This window comes from Anguilla rostrata, chromosome 19, assembly GCF_018555375.3.
Source record: "Anguilla rostrata isolate EN2019 chromosome 19, ASM1855537v3, whole genome shotgun sequence".
NCBI lineage: Eukaryota > Metazoa > Chordata > Actinopteri > Anguilliformes > Anguillidae > Anguilla > Anguilla rostrata.
In genome coordinates, this window is record NC_057951.1 from 2,022,950 (window position 1) to 2,043,084 (window position 20,135).

A 20,135-nucleotide genomic window follows, 5' to 3' on the forward strand; every position below is an offset into this window, starting at 1 on the left:
ACCAAAGGACTGAGAGACAAACAGTTTACAACTGAGCTATTTGGGAAGGCATGTTCCAGTGCATGTTTGGACACACAAAAATACTCAAGGCCCAGGAAATTTTGACACAGGCTAGATAATGAGGTAACTTTTCATTATACAGCCTTGGTACTTGGGTTACATATGTACTTTTTGTGCAATTTGATGCAAATTAGAAATTGGAGATTTGGCACTGGAAATTGGTGATTTATATTTGAAAGTTCCTGGTCATTCCGGTCATTGGAGTCAAATGGGAAAAGGAGCAACAACATTGGTAATTGACAATATTTGAAAAAAATCATATGCTTTTCAAAAACAAAAAAAAACCGGCTACAGTAAGCTCACTGATGCAGGAGCACGGTTTACCCTTCACCAGTTGTTCAGAAGGCCAAGCCTATGTCGGGATTCAAACTGGGGACCTCCGGCATGTCATGATGTGGGGTTAACCCCCAGCACCACGGAGCATCCTTGATTGGACCTACCAAATTCATGCACTCAAACTGTTGAATTGTCAAGGCTCCAAGCAACGTAAACATTTCTTAAGAAAAATATGAAAAATAAAAAAGTCTAATTTATGATGCTAATTGATAAAAGTCCCTTACAGGAAACAGAAGAAAAAGGAATTTTGAATTTAGGTCAAGTAACTCCTGAGATACAGGCTAAAAGTCCTTGCTGTAGTGCCAACTTTTGGCTGTTTGCTCCAATGTTTTGTACACCCCTTCTTCATGATGTCATAAATGTCTGTACTAAATTTCATGTCGATTGGATGTTCACAATGAAAATTAGAAGCTGCTGAATTTTGATTGGTTGCTGGCAGCCACATTGATAAAGTTATCAAAGCAATATTATGACAAAAGTTAGAAAATGAGCCACTGTACCAAATTTGAATTTATTCTGAAAATTTGTCACTGAAAAAAAAGCCATTTTTTAGTTATAGCACCTCCTAGTGGTCTGTTTGTATGAAATTTGGGGATCCTCCACAGAATGTCGTAAAAATCGTATGTGCGACGTTTCGTGAAAGTTAGACAATGCGTTGACGATATATAAGACATCTACTGTGCATTTTGATAAAAATTGATTGGCTCGTATATTGGAAACGGATCAAAATTTCTTTAACAACTTAAGATCTGTGAAGTCTGTAGATGATCCTGACTAAGTTTTGAGACGATTGGGCCAACGGTTTCTGACGAGATGTTGAAAATAGGTTTTTGAGAAAATTGAGAAAAAGTCGCAAAATTTGACATTTTTAGAGCAGAAGACCATTGGAGCAAAGATGCACATGACTTGAGAGATTGACATGAAGAAAGAATTTTGACTTTAGGCCACACTGTTCTTGAGATATGAGCCAAAATGCAAACTTGATTATTACAGCGCCACCTATGGGCACAGTATCTCAGGTTTTGGGGCCTGAGTAGTGGGGGGAATTTGGGACCATGTTGTCAAGTTTTATGTTCATAGGTCTTACAGTTTTTGCTGCACAAACACTTTTAGGGCAGCTTCGCTGCTTGGACCCCTAATTAAAATACATAAAAATACAACATAAAACAGGATAATAAAACAAATGTACTAACTAAAAGCCATCCAAAATAGGTGCGTTTTCAGCTGTGTTTTAAAACTGTCAACTGACGATGCAAATCTGACATGTTCTGAAAGAGTGTTCCACATCTTTGGGGCATAAAAACAAATGGCTAACTCTCCACTTTGTTTATGCTTTGCCTTTGGAATCTTGAGCAGACCAGCACTAGAGGATCTTAAGGCTCTATTTGGGACATATTTGGATAAGCAATATACATTTAAGTGCAAAGCCATTTAGTGCTTTAAAAACGAGTAAAAGAACTTTAAAATCAACTCTAAAAGCCACAGGTAGCCAGTGTAAGGTAGCAAGGACAGGGGAAATGTGAGCTCTCATTTTTGTCCTGATCAGTATTCTTGCAGCTGCATTTTGAATATTCTGTAGTCTATTAATTGACTTTTTTGGAAGTCCAGCAAAAAGAGCATTACAATAATCAAGTCTGCTTGTGATAAATGCATGTATTAGCTTTTTGGAATTTGACTGCGAGAGAAAAGGTCTTACTCTGAAAATGTTTCTTAAATGAAAGAATGCAGTTTTTGTCACTGAGTTTATGTGTGAATCAAAAATTACCCCCAAGTTCTTTAGTTTTGGTTTAGATTTTATCCCAAGAGGGCAGAATTTATTTACAAGTTTTTCCCTCTGAACGCCTGGACCTACAAGAAGAACCTCTGTTTTTTCCTCATTCAATTTCAGGAAGGTTTTGGGCATCCAGCTAGTGATGTCTGACAGACAGTCAACCAATGTATTAAAAACATTGTTGTCATCTGGCCCTACAGACATATATAACTGTGTATCATCTGCATAGGTATGGAATTTTACACCATGTTTGCCAATAATTTTGCCTAAGGGGAGCATATACAGAGTGAAGAGTAGAGGCCTAAGTATCGATCCCTGTGGAACTCCACAAGTAATCTCAGCCTTCTTCGAGACATGGTCACCTAGACAGACATAAAATGTGCTCCCTGTCAAATATGGCTGAAACTATTTTAGCACAGTTTCTGAGAGACCAACCCAATTCTTAAGGCGGTGCATTAGTATTTCATGGTCTATGGTGTCAAATGCAGCACTCAAGTCTAAAAGAATAAGAACTGATATATTATTATCATCAATACTCTGTCTGAGGTCATGAACTACCTTCACCAACGCGGTCTCTGTGCTATAATTTGAGCGAAAACCAGGGTCATAATCAAATGGCCCTATTATGGACCTGCCCACATCCTGGTCTATATCTCCACCCAGTCACATGTTCTGGTTTATGTACCTGACGAAGACCTTTGAGGTCGAAACGTTGTACCATTATATCACTTTGGGAGCAGAAAAAACAGTGTGCGGATACACTCCCTCTTCTTACTATTATTATCAGTTACTCATAGAAAACACAGTACATAAAGAAATATCTCAGCAAAAACACGTTTTCAACATACAAAAATGCCAAGATACTCACCCATACAAAGCACTGTCTATAAGCCTATAATTAAAACTTGCAAAATCTAGGCCTTTAAAAGTATTGACATCAATACTTTTGATATAAAAAAGGGGTGGGGCGGTGAATAAATAAATACATATAATAATGGCAAATATGTTGCCCTATTAAAACATTTTTTAATCTTACAAAACTATCCAGACATATGTTTTCCCAATTAATGTACTGTATGTCCGTGGGTTGCATAAAGTTTAGCACAATAGTACTATTTATTTTACAATGTAAAAATCATATTTGTGAATAATAATAATAATAATAATAATTTTATTCCAAACAGCACCCAAAGCACTGGATGCAGACAATTGTTCAAACATAGTGTCGCCATTTTCACGATTTCAGGTGTAACAGCTGAATAGCTAAATTTCTGTGATTGGCGTTTCACTTTCATGTAACACATAAACTTTGAATGACAACATTCTCAACATAGAATGAGACCATCTAACTGCTCATGATATTAGCTCTCCAACAACACCAAACATGACTTTACTGCATATTAGATTGGCTAAATAGTTTAGACAAAGACAAAGAAAGCGCATAATTTACGCACCGACATAGCCTATTATTCACCTCCAGGACCGGCAACAAAAACAGATATGCTGTCTCAGAAACGTCAAAACAATCTTGATACATCTACGCCTTTGGATCATGCTTTTGATTGGATAATATATGTGACTCACCGAATCATTGACCACTAGAAACGTGCTTTTGACCCGTCGTCCATTTTGCTTTTGACACGCCCCATACTCTGGTCTCCAGATACTCCCGACTCGAGAAAGAGACTGTGGGTCAGAGCCTCTCTGGTCAGAGAGCACATTTCAGCCCTGAAATGCAAATAAAATAAAATAAAATGTCTTGTGGCGCATTTTGAATAAAATGAAGTGGAACTGGTAAGAGCAGGTATCGTGGAAAGTCAGCTCTCGTTAGTTTTTTATTATTTTATTTTAATACTTCACAAACACATTTGATGAGTATACGAAGGGCAAATAACCTTAAAAATTGTCAACAAAAAAAAAGAGAGAAAAAAAGAAACAGTTGATTGGGGATGGCACAAGAAAATGTAGACAAAATACCAAAAATTACACAAACTTAAAAACAAACTGTTGACTTGGGCATGCCCATGCAATGTTCCTGATTGATTGAGTTTCATTTCTGAGCCTTATGACGGCCAGCTTAATTTGCATCGAAACTGCTGTCTTCCTCATGTTGTCACACCCCAACAACAATCTCCAAAGGCAATTGCAAAGTCTAGAATCAAGACTAGACATCAACAGCTCTCTTCTGCATTCACTAACGACACAAATGAATACACCTGCCTAACCAAACACATCTGTGAAGCCAATTCAACTAATACTTGTAGTACCTTAAAATGGGGGGACCATGTACAAAAGGTGCTGTTGTTCCTAAACGGTTCATCCACTATATGGATGAAAATACCCTCAAATTAAAGCTGACAGTCTGCAACCTCATTGTCATTGTATCCTTTCAAACTCAAAGTGCTAGAGTACAGAACCAAAATAACAAAAAAATGTGTCACTGTCCAATGAATTATGGTGCTCACTGTATGTGCTAAAATTTGGCAAAGATCTACATGGATGAAATAATTGTTTATTCTGCATAACTTATTAAATACCATGACTGATGCAGCTAATAAAAAGTATATATAAAACTCCACCCATCGAACATTCAGCTGAGCCAGTAAACAGGTGAGTAAGGAAAGGTCCAAAGGTCCAAAACAGAAACTGAAGCTTACGGCCATTTTAAAAACGGAGGAGGAAGAAACCCTAGGAAAGAAGGAATAAAATTAAATGTAAAAAACGGAGTAAACAGTCTGTTGTGGAGTGGAACTGAGGTAAGAGAAGCTGAAGGTAAAGGGCTGCGGGGAGGAATGGGAATCTGCAGGTATAATCACATTAACCCGCGTAATTCAGAAAAACGGATAACTGGCAATAAAATAGCGAGTTTAATGCGTAGCCTAACAAGCTAAGAGCTCATACGGAATCCAAACATACCATTTAGACCAGAAAGTAATTTTTTAAAAATAACCTTTAAAAGAATGTTTACTTAAGTTTTTTTTGATATTCCATGACCACTTCTACCACGTGAGGAGGTAGCCTAGTGTGACGGACGTTACAGGACTTGTCGCTGACATTTTTACACTTACTGCACTATAAACCCTGATTTTGTTTTTACTTATTAAGGGGTTGTTACTTTTTTTTCATGTTTTAGAGGAAATCATTTCCATTAGTCTACTAAACAAATTAAGTGGTTTGCAATATTGAGGAAAAATATACAGTGGAGTGATTATGTTAGGCAGAGATTACTCTATCTCATAAAAAACACGTTTTCAACGTACAAAAATGCCAAGTTACTCAAAAGTATTGATATCAAAATGACGCCAAGTTACGGTACTACAAACAATATAGGCTATCTTGCCTCACCGAAATTTAATAACATGTATTCCAAAGCAATGCTACCCAGTATTTCCTCAATTCTTTAAAGTCACTTGGCCCTGTGTGTATATAAGTGTGCAGTACATGGACAGGCCAAACATATGTGTGGATGGCTTTCTCACAGTCATGATTGATTGAAAAGGCATCTATATGTCCAATTTGTATTGGTATGTATGTATTTTGGTCCGAGCCTTTCTGTTGTGTGAATGATTGTATGTTTCTTGGTATAAATGTCTGTTCGTAAATGTGAATGTAACATGCTGCAGAGAAATGTCCCCATGGGGATAAAGAAGTTCTCTATGTATATGTATGTACAATATGTATTTTACATGTATTTATTGTATGTTGCAAATATACAATCACTTGTACATTTAGTCAAATTCAGTTCAGAAGCAAGTATAAACATATGTTTTCTGGAGAAATATGCTTCCTGTAGTGACTGACCAGCAGTTTTCTACATGAATTTCCATGTGTTCAATGAGGCAATACGAAATATTTGACACTTTGATCTGACACAACGTTTGCATGACATTGTAATATGGTAAGGTTACAAAACACAGGGCCAAGTGACTTTAAAGAATTGAGGAAATACTGGGTAGCATTGCTTTGGAATACATGTTATTAAATTTCGGTGAGGCAAGATAGCCTATATTGTTTGTAGTACCGTAACTTGGCGTCATTTTGATATCAATACTTTTGAGTAACTTGGCATTTTGTACGTTGAAAACGTGTTTTTATGAGATATCATTTCTTTTTGCAAAGCGTTTTATTACGAGAGTGAGAAATGCGAAGTGACCCTGTAAGAAACGGTTGTGAATTATGGCTATCATTGTGTGAATTTGTACAGTCTGAAGAGCGTGTACGTTTAGCAGTTTCGGTTTGCTATATATGTAAAACAGTGGCTGTGACAAATGGTGCGGTGGCGTAATTGTAAACGCATCAGAAAAGGTTAAATATGGCAGGGTGTAGCTATGTAGGCTACTCACGGATTTGACGGGCATCCAACGAGCCTTGATTGACAAAAGAATCAGCAAGCCCGTAGAATTAGAGCTGCCTAGGTCGCAACTTGTGTACCCTTCTGTCCTGCTCCGTTGTCTGTTATTTCGTGAAGATGCACTTTTAGTGTTTGTAAGGTTTATAAGGCATTTTGATAGGCTTATCTGCAGGTAGGAATCCTCTTTGCTGTTTTGTTAAGCTAGAACCGGAAAAGTTGATAGTGGAGAATAGGAGCAGACGCATATGTCCCAGCAGGCTTTGCATATGAGAAAATAACAAGTGTGAGATAAATTAGCGAAATGATGAAATTGCGTAGTTGAAACAACATGTTTTTTTTTTTAGCAGAATGGGCATGTAGGTGAAGGTTGACATGATCACAGACTATAGTGCGAAGTAAATGAAGTGACCATGAGCGAGCTTAGTTTCCTTATCAAACGGTACATATAACAGTCTGTATTTAATGTTCGTTGTTGAAGTGGAGGGTTAAATAACGTGTGCAATCTATCGCTCAAATGTGTTTTCTCATGTTCAGTGCTAGTAGTTATACTTATGAGTGAATCATGATTTTAGATGTAATGTTTTAATGCGGAGTTGCAGAACGTACAGACGTAGTAATTGTTTGTAGCCTATGTGGCTAGATAGAGAACAGGGCGAGGTAACATGAATGTAGAAACGTGGCGTTTGCTGATATGAAGGTTTTGTACGGTAGCCAAGTGAAGAAATATAGTTAGTGGAAATGGCACAGTGGTGAACTGGTGTAACTTTTTAATAAAAGGAATACATTTGCGTCATGAAATGCATATGGGTGGCCGTGAGTGAGTTTTGGTAAAGCAAATGTAAGCGTAAGAAAATGTTAGTGTAAAAGAGGAAATGATCTGCCTGAGGGCGAGTCGGGATTCAAGCTTTCAACCGGAGGTTTACCAGCCCGTGACTTGTTAGTGCAGCACCATACCGTAGCTATGCAGTGAGTGAAATATCATTAGCAACCTGCCGGTGGTTTTAAAAAGAACACAGGCCAGTAAGCACAGAAGAGCTCCCGTTGAATCCATATGGCTTAGCAATATTGTAGCCGGTTAATAACTGAACGTACAGACGGTAAGTCATAATGCATATGGCTTAGCAATATTGTAGCCGGTTAATAACTGAACGGTGAACGGCGGGTAGATATGGTGCAAAAGCAATAATTGATAAGTAGTAGACAATAATTAGTGAGGGTCGAAGCAGGTTAAGGAAACGTGTTCCTAGCTGGGTTTGAACCTATGACCCCATGTTCCCAAGACTGTAACCTTGCCCACTAGGCCACGGGCAGACTAGCTGTTTAGACTGCGGAGTTGCAGAACATACATACGTAGTTGTTTGTAGCCTATGTGGCTAGATAGAGAACAGGGCGAGGTAACATGAATGTACAAACGTGGCGTTTGCTGATAAGAAGGTTTTGTACGGTAGCCAAGTGAAGAAATATAGTTCGTAGAAATGGCACAGCGGTGAACTGGTGTAACTTTTTAATAAAAGGAATACATTTGCCGTCATGAAATGCATATGGGTGGCCGTGAGTGAGTTTTGGTAAAGGAAATATAACCGTAAGAAAACGTTTGTATAAAAGAGGAAATGGTCTGCCTGAGGGCGAGTCGTGGATTCAAGCCTTAAACCGGAGGTTTACCAGTCTGTGACTTCGTTAGTGCAGCACCATGCCATAGCTATGCAATGCGTGAAATATCATTAGCAAACCTGCCGGTGGTTTTAAAGATCACAGGCCAGTAAACACAGATTAGCTCCCGTTGAATCCATATGGCTTAGCAATATTGTAGCTGGTTAATAACTGAACGGTGAACGGCAGGTAGATATGGTGCAAAAGCAATAATTGATAAGTAGTAGACAATTATTAGTGAGGGTTGAAGCAGGTTAAAGAAACGTGTTCCAAGCTGGGCTTGAACCTACGACCCCGTGTTCTCAAGACTGTAGCCTTGCCCACTAGGCCACAGGCGGACTAGCTATTTACCCTGCAAATGTTTCAGAGTAGAAAGGTATCGGTATTTTGCGTGTGTATGCGCGTTTTTGATTGGGTCGTGTAGGTGAAGATTTGGCTGGTGTCAGTGAAATGTCCAATGGGAGACATGTTGTTAGTGGGAAAGGCGGCAGGAAAAATAAGAATGAGAAGAAGAAAGAGAAGAAGAAAGAAGAAAGAAGGAGAAAACGCAAAATCCCCTTAGTTTGGGGCTTTATTGTGTGGACATGTGAAGTTGTTTATGAGTTCTGTTTGTTGAAATGGGGTCAGAATGTACAGAATTTAATGTTTTTAAGGGCTGAGTGTCTGTGGCTGTTGTGGTTATTTCTGTGGGGAACCCTGAAAAGTGCCAAACTCTCGGTGCTGTATAGGTATGGGGGCATGCCCCCGCCAAGGCGTAACTTGGCGGGATGGCATACCTGCCATCCCAATATGATATCATTTTACTCATAGTCGGACACCCTCCAGAACCCGGACACACTCCCTTGCGGCGTTGGTCCCGTCCTTTTTATTGAAAATTTCGAAAAGACGTGGGGGTTGGAAGTAGCCTGGGTGTCCGGTATTTAGGGTTATTAAACTACCTTTGTGTGATATTTCATATTACGACGAATTTAATAAACATTACCCTGTTCGAGTGAATAAAATGGGCAATTCGACACTGGATGACGATCTCGCTACTGTTTACTGTCTACTCTCGCAGGCTTTGACTGGGGGTGCCCGTCTATCTTTGACTAGGCTAACCGACGATGGTCTAGTTTTCTCACTAGGACAAAAAAAAAAGGTTAGCTGACCTTACAATTCCTATATGTATGTGTTTGTGACAAGTTGTGCTGTGTTTCAAGCTGCTTGTATAGCCTATCGGGCGAACGGACAAGGAAGAACGCAGGCACCTATTATTACGCGAAAATTACGAAAAAGCGTCCACCTACAGGTAAGCGCACGATAAGGCTGCGTCCGAATAGGCCTCAGAAGTCTGACGTAACGCAGAGCAAAAACCTTGCCCGTATATGGAATTCCGGTTCAAAGGGAAATTTCTCCAAGGAAAAAAATGAATGGATTTTCTCATAACCGTCCCTGTCACAGTCTGTGATTTAAACTGGCGTTTAAAACTTGGACATTTTTATCCGGACACATTATTCTCTTAAATGGCACTAGATCCGCTGAATTCCAATGTCGTTTTTCAACCGAAACAATTATTTTGCTAACAAAAAAGCTAACACTGCTGCGCATGTTATTTACGTCACAGCTGTTGCGGTTACCTGGCAATGCTAGTGAAGCGCAAGTAGCCTAGTTATATTAAGATGTTTACAACGATATGTACAATTGTAAAAAATAGAAAATGTATAATTTATTACACTAACGGGAAACAAGGGGAAGAAAACGGTTTTCGCACGTGTATCGAAAAAATCGAAACAGCTCTGTGTGTAATGTTGTAATTGTGCGACGGGTCATCTCGGGTGGCTAACCACTTAGCCGTTAGCAATTGGCTTTTTAAAATGACACAGAATTTTTTTAGATTATAAAAAATGGGTAAAAAGCATTATTTTTTCATATACAAAAAAACTTCCAAATGTCATAATTTTTTTAAAGGAATTCGGAAATCGCCATTCATTTGTCCCAAAGGGGCGTCTATTTTTTGAACCGGAAGTCTCGAAAATGCTAACGAACCAGAAGGGAATGACGACACGACTTCTGAGGCCTATAGGCTGCGTCCGAATAGTCAAAAAATTACGTCCTATGTCTTTTCCTAACCACTTTTCTTTGACCTCGGTGGAAAGCGTCATGAGGTTAAGAAAAGATGTGAAGATAAATTCAATAGGACAACCGCGGTGCTAAGACAATCCGACTGCACTTACACTAGGCCACGTATTTATGCGACGGCGGATGTTATTGACGTGAGTCTGCCGTGGTAAAACTACAATGTTCCGAAGATGGACTACTAAAAGCGCACCTTAGATACTTCGCCCCGTGCGTTCTTACCGTGTTGTTTCATGCAGGCTATATGAACGTGAACAACTCGGTGAAAAATATTACTTCATTACCAAGGTTGGAATTGAAATAAATAAAGGAATATAGGCTACCAGTCACAAAAGTGCAACGAAATGGTTGTCACATTGAGAATGGTTGCTCACGCTCCCATGCAGGTGAATGCAGTTAGATCTTAAATTAGCTCCTTGACTAATCATAAATCAGTTACAGATACCTGTAATGTGAATCTGGTCAGGTTATTAAATGTTTGCGACACAACTCCTTAATTAGCACTAAACAGGCACAGAAAACAAACTAAGATTGGGGGAACTGGCGCCCTCTAGTGTGACGGTTGGATTCAGGTAGGGTTTTTATTTCCCAAAAATATATATAAATAAGTGGCACCCCTAAAGATGCTTATGAAAAAAATAAAATCAAACTAAATCTACATCAATATTAAGAGAAACTCTTGTGGCATTCCATGGCTTCCTGTTTCACTGGTGGATTAAACTGAGAACCTGGTTGTGAAACCCATTTTTCATCTTTGCCACAGAGAAAGACAAAGAACTGACGAACGAAATTAAAATGGTTGCTGACCTTTGAAAATCAGGCCAATGGATCAAAAAATAAACTAAAGATGCTAGTTACTACTGTGAGGGCAATAATGAAGAAGTATAAAACTGCTGGAGGGCAGCATGGTGGTGTGCGTGGAGTTTGCATATTCTCATCTCATGTCTGCATGGGTTTCCTCCCACAGTCCAAAGACATGCAGGTTAAGTTAATTGGAGACAATAAATTGCTTGAATGTATGAGTGTGTAAGTTCATGGTGTGTGTGCTCTGTGTGGACTGGTGACCTGTTCAGGGTTTTTTCCTGCCTCTTGTCCAATGCATGCTGGGACAGGCTCCAGGCCCCCTCACAACCATGTCCAGGAATATGATGTAGGATGGATTTAAGGATGCATATACTGAAAAGAAAAATACGGGGGTGGATCTTTAATCTTATGGGGCTACTTTGCTCACACTGGTCCTGGGGCCCATGTTAAGGAAAGCAGCATCGTGAACTCTACCCAAGTACCAGGACAATTTATCCCTAAACCTGACTTCCTCTGCCAGCAGACTGAAACTAGTGGATCTTTCAGCAAGGCAGTGACCCCAAATTCACGTTAAAATCCACAAATAAAAAGGTTAATGATGCAGAAGCATCATTGTGCAATGGCTACAACAGGCTAAAGACCGCTGAAATACCCTGAAAACCTGTGAATCAATTGAACAGCACAGCCCATGAGCACGGATCAACAAAGACATCAGGATCTGGAAAGATTGTGGGTGGAGAAAGATAATATCCCTCCCGGTGTGTTCTCTGGTCTTATGAGACGTTATGTAAAAAGACTCAGTGCCATTATCCCTGCGAGGGGAGGGTGCACACACTACCAAATACAGGGGTGCCAATAATTGTGACGCACAATTTTTGTAAAATTGTCGTATCATCTGAGAAATGTGTCATTTTGGTAGTTTCCATTATATCATTAAATATATTCCATATGTTGGACAATGAAAATATACCTCAGCACTGGTAATCTTTATATTCAATGGTCTTAGTAATTGTTATCATGGGTGCAGAATATTTTGGAGGGAATTGTATTACTGTAAAAGTTTATGGCTCAGTTAAATTCCATATTTGTCCCTGTCTGTTCTATGAGATTTGATGTATGTGTGTGTCTGTGTGTATTATTATGTCTGTGCGTTATCGTGTTCTTCTTGTGTGTATTTACAGGTCTGCCAATTTGGGTCAGAACCCACTTGTGAATCTGATCTGGTGTGTTCAGGTGTCCTGAGACAGGGGGCGCTGTTTCAAAAATGAGTTCCTCAGAGGAGACTGAGACTGACGATGGAACCCACGGCCTTGCGAGAAAGAGGTAAAAATGCATGAATCAGTGAGTTAATGTGCTGTGAGTTAGAGCTGCAGTACGAGGATGAGTTTAACTGGAAGCTCTGTCTCCATGTGCTGTGAGTTAGAGCTGCAGTAAGAGGATGAGTTTAACTGGAAGCTCTGTCTTCATGTGCTGTGAGTTAGAGCTGCAGTAAGGGGCTGAGTTTCACTGGAAGCTCTGTCTCCATGTGCTGTGAGTTAGAGCTGCAATAAGAGGATGAGTTTAACTGGAAGCTCTGTCTCCATGTGTTGTGAGTTAGAGAGCTGCAGTAAGAAGATGAGTTTAACTGGAAGCTCTGTCTCCATGTGCTGTGAGTTAGAGCTGCACTAAGAGGATGAGTTTAACTGGAACCTTTGTCTCCATGTTTTGTTCACAGGGTCCAGGTAGATAGGGCTGGGTCACGTGTACCCAGCTGTCTGTCTATGAAGAGTGACCGTTCAATGGATCGTCCAGTCTACTTCAGTGGAGAGTTCAAAGGTGATCAAAGGTAATGAAACACGTTCATATTGCATTAGACCTGCAGCAAGTGGATGAGATTAACTGGAAGCTCTGTCTCCATGTGCTGTGAGTTAGAGCTGCAGTGAGAGGATGAGTTTAACTGGAAGCTCTCTCTCCATGTACTGTGAGTTAGAGCTGCAGTAAGAGGATGAGTTTAACTGGAAGCTGTGTCTCTTTGTGCTGTGAGTTACCCTGCGTTCACACAGCGAGATACTGGGTTGATGGGTTGCTCAAGTTTACTAAGCTGAGGGAGGGGCAGGAACTTCCCGTTGTTTCCTCTTAGAGGTTTTGTGCAACTACATATTTTTGACGAGAAATAACGGCGTAACAAAACACATATTTGCCATATAGCCACATATCATCTCATTTTTTTTCTATAGTTATGTCAGACACTCATAAATATTTGCTATTGCCATCTCGTTAACCATGTATCTCTCTATATCTCTCTCACTACTTAGCCACCTAGCTAGCGACCTCTCTATCCCTCTCACTAGCTGGCTAGCGATCTCTCCATATCTCTCTCACTAGTTAGCCACCTAGCTAGCGACCTCTCTATCCCTCTCACTAGCTGGCTAGCGATCTCTCCATATCTCTCTCACTAGTTAGCCACCTAGCTAGCGACCTCTCTATCCCTCTCACTAGCTGGCTAGCGATCTCTCCATATCTCTCTCACTAGTTAGCTGCCTAGCTAGCGATCTCTTTATCTCACAGACTAGCTTGCTAGCAAGCAAGCTGAAACTGCCGTCCAAGTGTCATTTTCAGACGCTTATCCCTGTACTCTTTTTTTTAAAAACGTATAAGAGCGGGAGTAATTGTACCATAATGATAAGTTGTTCGTCCATTTTTTCTCACTGAGCGGGATAATAATTTGCGAAATGGTATCATATCGGTTGGAAAAATAGGAAGCCTGAAACTCTGATTGGCTGTCGTCGGGCGATTCCAGCAAATAGTGACACTGTGAGCAACATTTTTAGGGCAACTTTGGTTGCTCAGTTGCCCAGTTGCTCGTGTTTCTGGGCCTCGCTCAGCTACATAGAGGATGAATGGACTTCCAGCAATTCATCAACCGAGTTACTCACTGTGTGATCGCACTGTTACAGCTGCAGTCAGAGTATGAATTTAAATGTAAGCTCTGTGTTCATGTACTGTGAGTTAGAGCTGCAGTAAGAGGATGAGTTTAACTGGAAACTTTGTCTCCATGTGCTGTGAGTTAGAGCTGCACTAAGAGGATGAGTTTAACTGGAACCTTTGTCTCCATGTTTTGTTCACAGGGTCCAGGTAGATAGGGCTGGGTCACGTGTACCCAGCTGTCTGTCTATGAAGAGTGACCGTTCAATGGATCGTCCAGTCTACTTCAGTGGAGAGTTCAAAGGTGATCAAAGGTAATGAAACACGTTCATATTGCATTAGACCTGCAGCAAGTGGATGAGATTAACTGGAAGCTCTGTCTCCATGTGCTGTGAGTTAGAGCTGCAGTGAGAGGATGAGTTTAACTGGAAGCTCTCTCTCCATGTACTGTGAGTTAGAGCTGCAGTAAGAAGATGAGTTTAACTGGAAGCTCTGTCTCCATGTGCTGTGAGTTAGAGCTGCAGTAAGAGGATGAGTTTAACTGGAAGCTCTGTCTCCATGTGCTGTGAGTTAGAGCTGCAGTAAGAGGATGAGTTTAACTGGAAGCTCTGTCTTCATGTGCTGTGAGTTAGAGCTGCAGTAAGGGGCTGAGTTTCACTGGAAGCTCTGTCTCCATGTGCTGTGAGTTAGAGCTGCAATAAGAGGATGAGTTTAACTGGAAGCTCTGTCTCCATGTGTTGTGAGTTAGAGAGCTGCAGTAAGAAGATGAGTTTAACTGGAAGCTCTGTCTCCATGTGCTGTGAGTTAGAGCTGCACTAGAGGATGAGTTTAACTGGAACCTTTGTCTCATGTTTTGTTCACAGGGTCCAGGTAGATAGGGCTGGGTCACGTGTACCCAGCTGTCTGTCTATGAAGAGTGACCGTTCAATGGATCGTCCAGTCTACTTCAGTGGAGAGTTCAAAGGTGATCAAAGGTAATGAAACACGTTCATATTGCATTAGATCTGCAGCAAGTGGATGAGATTAACTGGAAGCTCTGTCTCCATGTGCTGTGAGTTAGAGCTGCAGTGAGAGGATGAGTTTAACTGGAAGCTCTCTCTCCATGTACTGTGAGTTAGAGCTGCAGTAAGAAGATGAGTTTAACTGGAAGCTCTGTCTCCATGTGCTGTGAGTTAGAGCTGCAGTAAGAGGATGAGTTTAACTGGAAGCTGTGTCTCTTTGTGCTGTGAGTTACCCTGCGTTCACACAGCGAGATACTGGGTTGATGGGTTGCTCAAGTTTACTAGGCTGAGGGAGGGGCAGGAGCTTCCCGTTGTTTCCTCTTAGAGGTTTTGTGCAACTACATATTTCTGACGAGAAATAACGGCGTAACAAAACACATATTTGCCATATAGCCACATATCATCTCATTTTTTTTCTATAGTTATGTCAGACACTCATAAATATTTGCTATTGCCATCTCGTTAACCATGTATCTCTCTATATCTCTCTCACTACTTAGCCACCTAGCTAGCGACCTCTCTATCCCTCTCACTAGCTGGCTAGCGATCTCTCCATATCTCTCTCACTAGTTAGCCACCTAGCTAGCGACCTCTCTATCCCTCTCACTAGCTGGCTAGCGATCTCTCCATATCTCTCTCACTAGTTAGCTGCCTAGCTAGCGATCTCTTTATCTCACAGACTAGCTTGCTAGCAAGCAAGCTGAAACTGCCGTCCAAGTGTCATTTTCAGACGCTTATCCCTGTACTCTTTTTTTTTTAAAACGTATAACAGCGGGAGTAATTGTACCATAATGATAAGTTGTTCGTCCATTTTTTCTCACTGAGCGGGATAATAATTTGCGAAATGGTATCATATCGGTTGGAAAAATAGGAAGCCTGAAACTCTGATTGGCTGTTGTCGGGCGATGCCAGCAAATAGTGACACTGTGAGCAACATTTTTAGGGCAACTTTGGTTGCTCAGTTGCCCAGTTGCTCGTGTTTCTGGGCCTCGCTCAGCTACATAGAGGATGAATGGACTTCCAGCAATTCATCAACCGAGTTACTCACTGTGTGATCGCACTGTTACAGCTGCAGTCAGAGTATGAATTTAAATGTAAGCTCTGTGTTCATGTACTGTGAGTTAGAGCTGCAGTAAGAGGATGAGTTTAACTGGAAACTTTGTCTCCATGTGCTGTGAGTTAGAGCTGCACTAAGAGGATGAGTTTAACTGGAACCTTTGTCTCCATGTTTTGTTCACAGGGTCCAGGTAGATAGGGCTGGGTCACGTGTACCCAGCTGTCTGTCTATGAAGAGTGACCGTTCAATGGATCGTCCAGTCTACTTCAGTGGAGAGTTCAAAGGTGATCAAAGGTAATGAAACACGTTCATATTGCATTAGACCTGCAGCAAGTGGATGAGATTAACTGGAAGCTCTGTCTCCATGTGCTGTGAGTTAGAGCTGCAGTGAGAGGATGAGTTTAACTGGAAGCTCTCTCTCCATGTACTGTGAGTTAGAGCTGCAGTAAGAAGATGAGTTTAACTGGAAGCTCTGTCTCCATGTGCTGTGAGTTAGAGCTGCAGTAAGAGGATGAGTTTAACTGGAAGCTCTGTCTCCATGTGCTGTGAGTTAGAGCTGCAGTAAGAGGATGAGTTTAACTGGAAGCTCTGTCTCCATGTGCTGTGAGTTAGAGCTGCAATAAGAGGATGAGTTTAACTGGAAGCTCTGTCTCCATGTGTTGTGAGTTAGAGAGCTGCAGTAAGAAGATGAGTTTAACTGGAAGCTCTGTCTCCATGTGCTGTGAGTTAGAGCTGCACTAAGAGGATGAGTTTAACTGGAACCTTTGTCTCCATGTTTTGTTCACAGGGTCCAGGTAGATAGGGCTGGGTCACGTGTACCCAGCTGTCTGTCTATGAAGAGTGACCGTTCAATGGATCGTCCAGTCTACTTCAGTGGAGAGTTCAAAGGTGATCAAAGGTAATGAAACACGTTCATATTGCATTAGACCTGCAGCAAGTGGATGAGATTAACTGGAAGCTCTGTCTCCATGTGCTGTGAGTTAGAGCTGCAGTGAGAGGATGAGTTTAACTGGAAGCTCTCTCTCCATGTACTGTGAGTTAGAGCTGCAGTAAGAGGATGAGTTTAACTGGAAGCTCTGTGTCTTTGTGCTGTGAGTTACCCTGCGTTCACACAGCGAGATACTGGGTTGATGGGTTGCTCAAGTTTACTAGGCTGAGGGAGGGGCAGGAGCTGCCCGTTGTTTCCTCTTAGAGGTTTTGTGCAACTACATATTTTTGACGACAAATAACGGCGTAACAAAACACATATTTGCCATATAGCCACATATCATCTCTTTTTGTTTCTATAGTTATGTCAGGTAAAAGGATGAGTTTAACTGGAAGCTCTGTCTCCATGTGCTGTGAGTTATAGCTGCAGTAAAAGAGTTTAAGTTGTGTCTCATGATTTATTCACAGGATTCACTGCTCACTGGATTTAAGTCGTTCAGATGAGATGAATTCAGAGAAACTGTTCTTCACAAAGCAGGTATGATATATTCTTTTCCTATTTCAATATTTGAAGTTAATTTGACTTTCAGACAATCAGATTGAATATCTAATCAGGTTTATTAAGGTTGTAGAGTGCTCTGGCCCTCTTTGGCTCACAGATAGACCGGATTACTTTTTATTTGTCACATGCATAAACATACATACAGTGAAATGCTGGTGCGACAGGCTCCTTGTAGACTGTGCAACATAACGCTTCAATAATAATTATATACAGAAAAAATAAATAAATAACTAAATAAATAAATAATAATAAAACTAATAATATAAAATAATATAAGATATGAATACAAATTAAAAGAGAAAAGAATATAAAGAGCAGTCATTTAAAAAATACGAGCAATCCAAATAAGTAAAAAAAGGTAAGTCCTAATATAAGTCCTAAAATATGTCATAGGAAGCAGTGCAACCTATGATATATCATACAATAAGTACAAGAAAGAATAAGGAAATATACAAAGTAAACTGTGGGACGGTAAGGTGCTGCAGTGTACATTGAGGTAAAGGTGCTATGTGCTTGAGGTGAAAATACTATTCCAGGACAGTTGTCCTGGCAGTGCAGTTAAAAGCACTCATGGCCTGAGGGAGGAAGCTCCTCCTAAGTCTCTCAGTGCTGGTCCTGTGACTGTGTAGGCATTTGCCTGACTGCAGCAGCTCAAACAGTCCGTTGTTGGGATGGAAAGAGTCCTTCATAATCCTCTTTGCCCTGCTTAAGCACCTCCTGGGGTTCAGGTCCTGCAGAGTGGGGAGTGTGGTCCCCATGGTACGCTCAGCTGACCGCACCACCCTCTACAGGGCTCTCCGGTCCAGAGAGGAGCAGTTCCCGTACCAGACGGTGATGTTCCCCTAGCAGGATTCTCTCAATGGTTGCAGAGTAGAAGGTTTTCAGGATCTTCTTGGAGACTCTGAACTTCCTCAGCTGTCTGAGGTGATCCAGGCGCTGCATTGTCTTTCTCACCACAGTGTCGGTGTGCAGCGTCCATGTCAGGTCCTCTCTGATGTGGACACCGAGGTACTTGAAATTTCTCACCCTCTCTACCGGTGACCCATTGATCTGTAGAGGGGTGTTGGTCCTCAGCTGTTTCTTCTTACAGAAGTCCACCACCATCTCCTTGGTTTTGCTGACGTTCAGGAAGAGACGGTTGTCCTGGCCCCACAGTGACAGGTCTGCCACCTCCTGGAGATAGGCCTTCTCGTCGTCGTTGGTGATCGGGCTTACCACCACTGTGTTGTCAGAAAACTTGACGATGGTGTTGGACTCAAACCTGGCCTCACAGTCATGTGTGTACAAGGAGTACAGCAGAGGGCTCAACACACACCCCTGGGGGGCTCCAGTGCTGAGGGTGAGGGGGTTTGAGGTGTGCTTACCCACTCTAACCACCTGGGGTCTGGCGGTCAGGAAATCCAGTATCCAGGCACAAATGGAGGTGTTCAGTCCCAGGTCAGTCAGTTTAGCAGCCAGTCTGGAGGGGACTATGGTATTGAAAGCTGAGCTGAAATCAATGAACGGCAATCTTACATAGCCCCCCCTCTGTTGTCGAGGTGAGAGAGAGTGGCATGCAGAACCTGACAGACCGCATCGTCCGTGGATCTGTTGGGGCGGTAAGCCAACTGCAGAGGGTCCAATGTGCTGGGAAGAGAGGAGCAGATGTAGTCCTTGACTAGCCTCTCAAAGCACTTCATCACCACCGAGGTGAGTGCTACCGGGCGGTAGTCGTTCAGGCAGGCTGGGGAAGCGTTCTTGGGTACAGGGACAATGGTGGACCTCTTGAAGCATGTGGGGACCACAGACTGGGCCAGGGAGACGCTGATTATGGTGGTGAACACAGGAGCTAGGAGATCAGCGCAGGTCTTGTCCGGAGATTCCGTCTGGCGCTGCTGCTTTCCTGGTGTCCACCCGTTTCAAGGCTCCCCTCACATAGTGCTCTGACAGGACAAGTGAGCTTGCAGCTCCAGCGGGGAACTCGTGTTATACACGCTAACTGTGCTAGCCGCCGGGCTAATGTTAGCATTGTTATCCTTTAAACGTGCATAAAAAGAGTTCAGCTCCACTCTGTCCTTGTAGTGATGCTTCGCATCCTTGATTGCTCGCCTCAGCCTGTAGGACACCGCCTTGTACTCCGTCATGTCCCCAGACACCTGTCCCGCGTTATAGGCAGTGGTGCGTGCGTTCAGAGCAACGCGGATGGATCTGTCACCCCACGGTTTCTGGTTAGGAAAACACTTAACTTTCACCGTGGGGATAACTTTGTCCACCACCATTGTAATTAAGCCGGTCACCACTTCTGTAAACACGTTGACGTCATCAGAGGTGGACTGGAACCTGTTCCTGTCGACGTCGTCCAGCGCGTCCTGTAGAGTGGCCTCTGATTGGGCGATCCAGCGCTTGACCTCTCGCGACACCACCTCTTCCCGTACCCTCCGTTGTTTGTATTCTGTTATCAGGAAGATGGCAGCATGGTCTGATTTGTCAAATGATGGTAGAGAGGTAGCCTTGTAGCCCTCCTTTAACGGTGAATAGCAGTGATCAAGTATCTTGTCCTTTTGGGTAGGACATTTGACGTGTTGGTAAAAGTTTGGCATAAGGTTTGCCTTGTTGAA

General features: G+C 41.9%; 2 protein-coding genes across 2 annotated transcripts in view; both read left to right on the forward strand.

Moving 5' to 3' along the window:
* LOC135245705 (uncharacterized) overlaps positions 1–20,135 on the forward strand; it is a 492,416-nt gene that overhangs the window by 436,285 nt on the left and 35,996 nt on the right.
* LOC135245734 (uncharacterized) overlaps positions 4,536–20,135 on the forward strand; it is a 29,854-nt gene continuing 14,254 nt past the window's right edge. Inside the window, exons 1-9 of the mRNA XM_064319036.1 lie at positions 4,536–4,923; positions 9,226–9,306; positions 12,269–12,410; positions 12,802–12,912; positions 14,195–14,305; positions 14,855–14,965; positions 16,233–16,343; positions 16,837–16,947; positions 17,445–17,514. Coding sequence (XP_064175106.1) covers positions 12,352–12,410; positions 12,802–12,912; positions 14,195–14,305; positions 14,855–14,965; positions 16,233–16,343; positions 16,837–16,947; positions 17,445–17,514 — 684 coding nt within the window. The 5' untranslated portion in view covers positions 4,536–4,923; positions 9,226–9,306; positions 12,269–12,351. The remainder of the gene's footprint in view (positions 4,924–9,225; positions 9,307–12,268; positions 12,411–12,801; positions 12,913–14,194; positions 14,306–14,854; positions 14,966–16,232; positions 16,344–16,836; positions 16,948–17,444; positions 17,515–20,135) is intronic.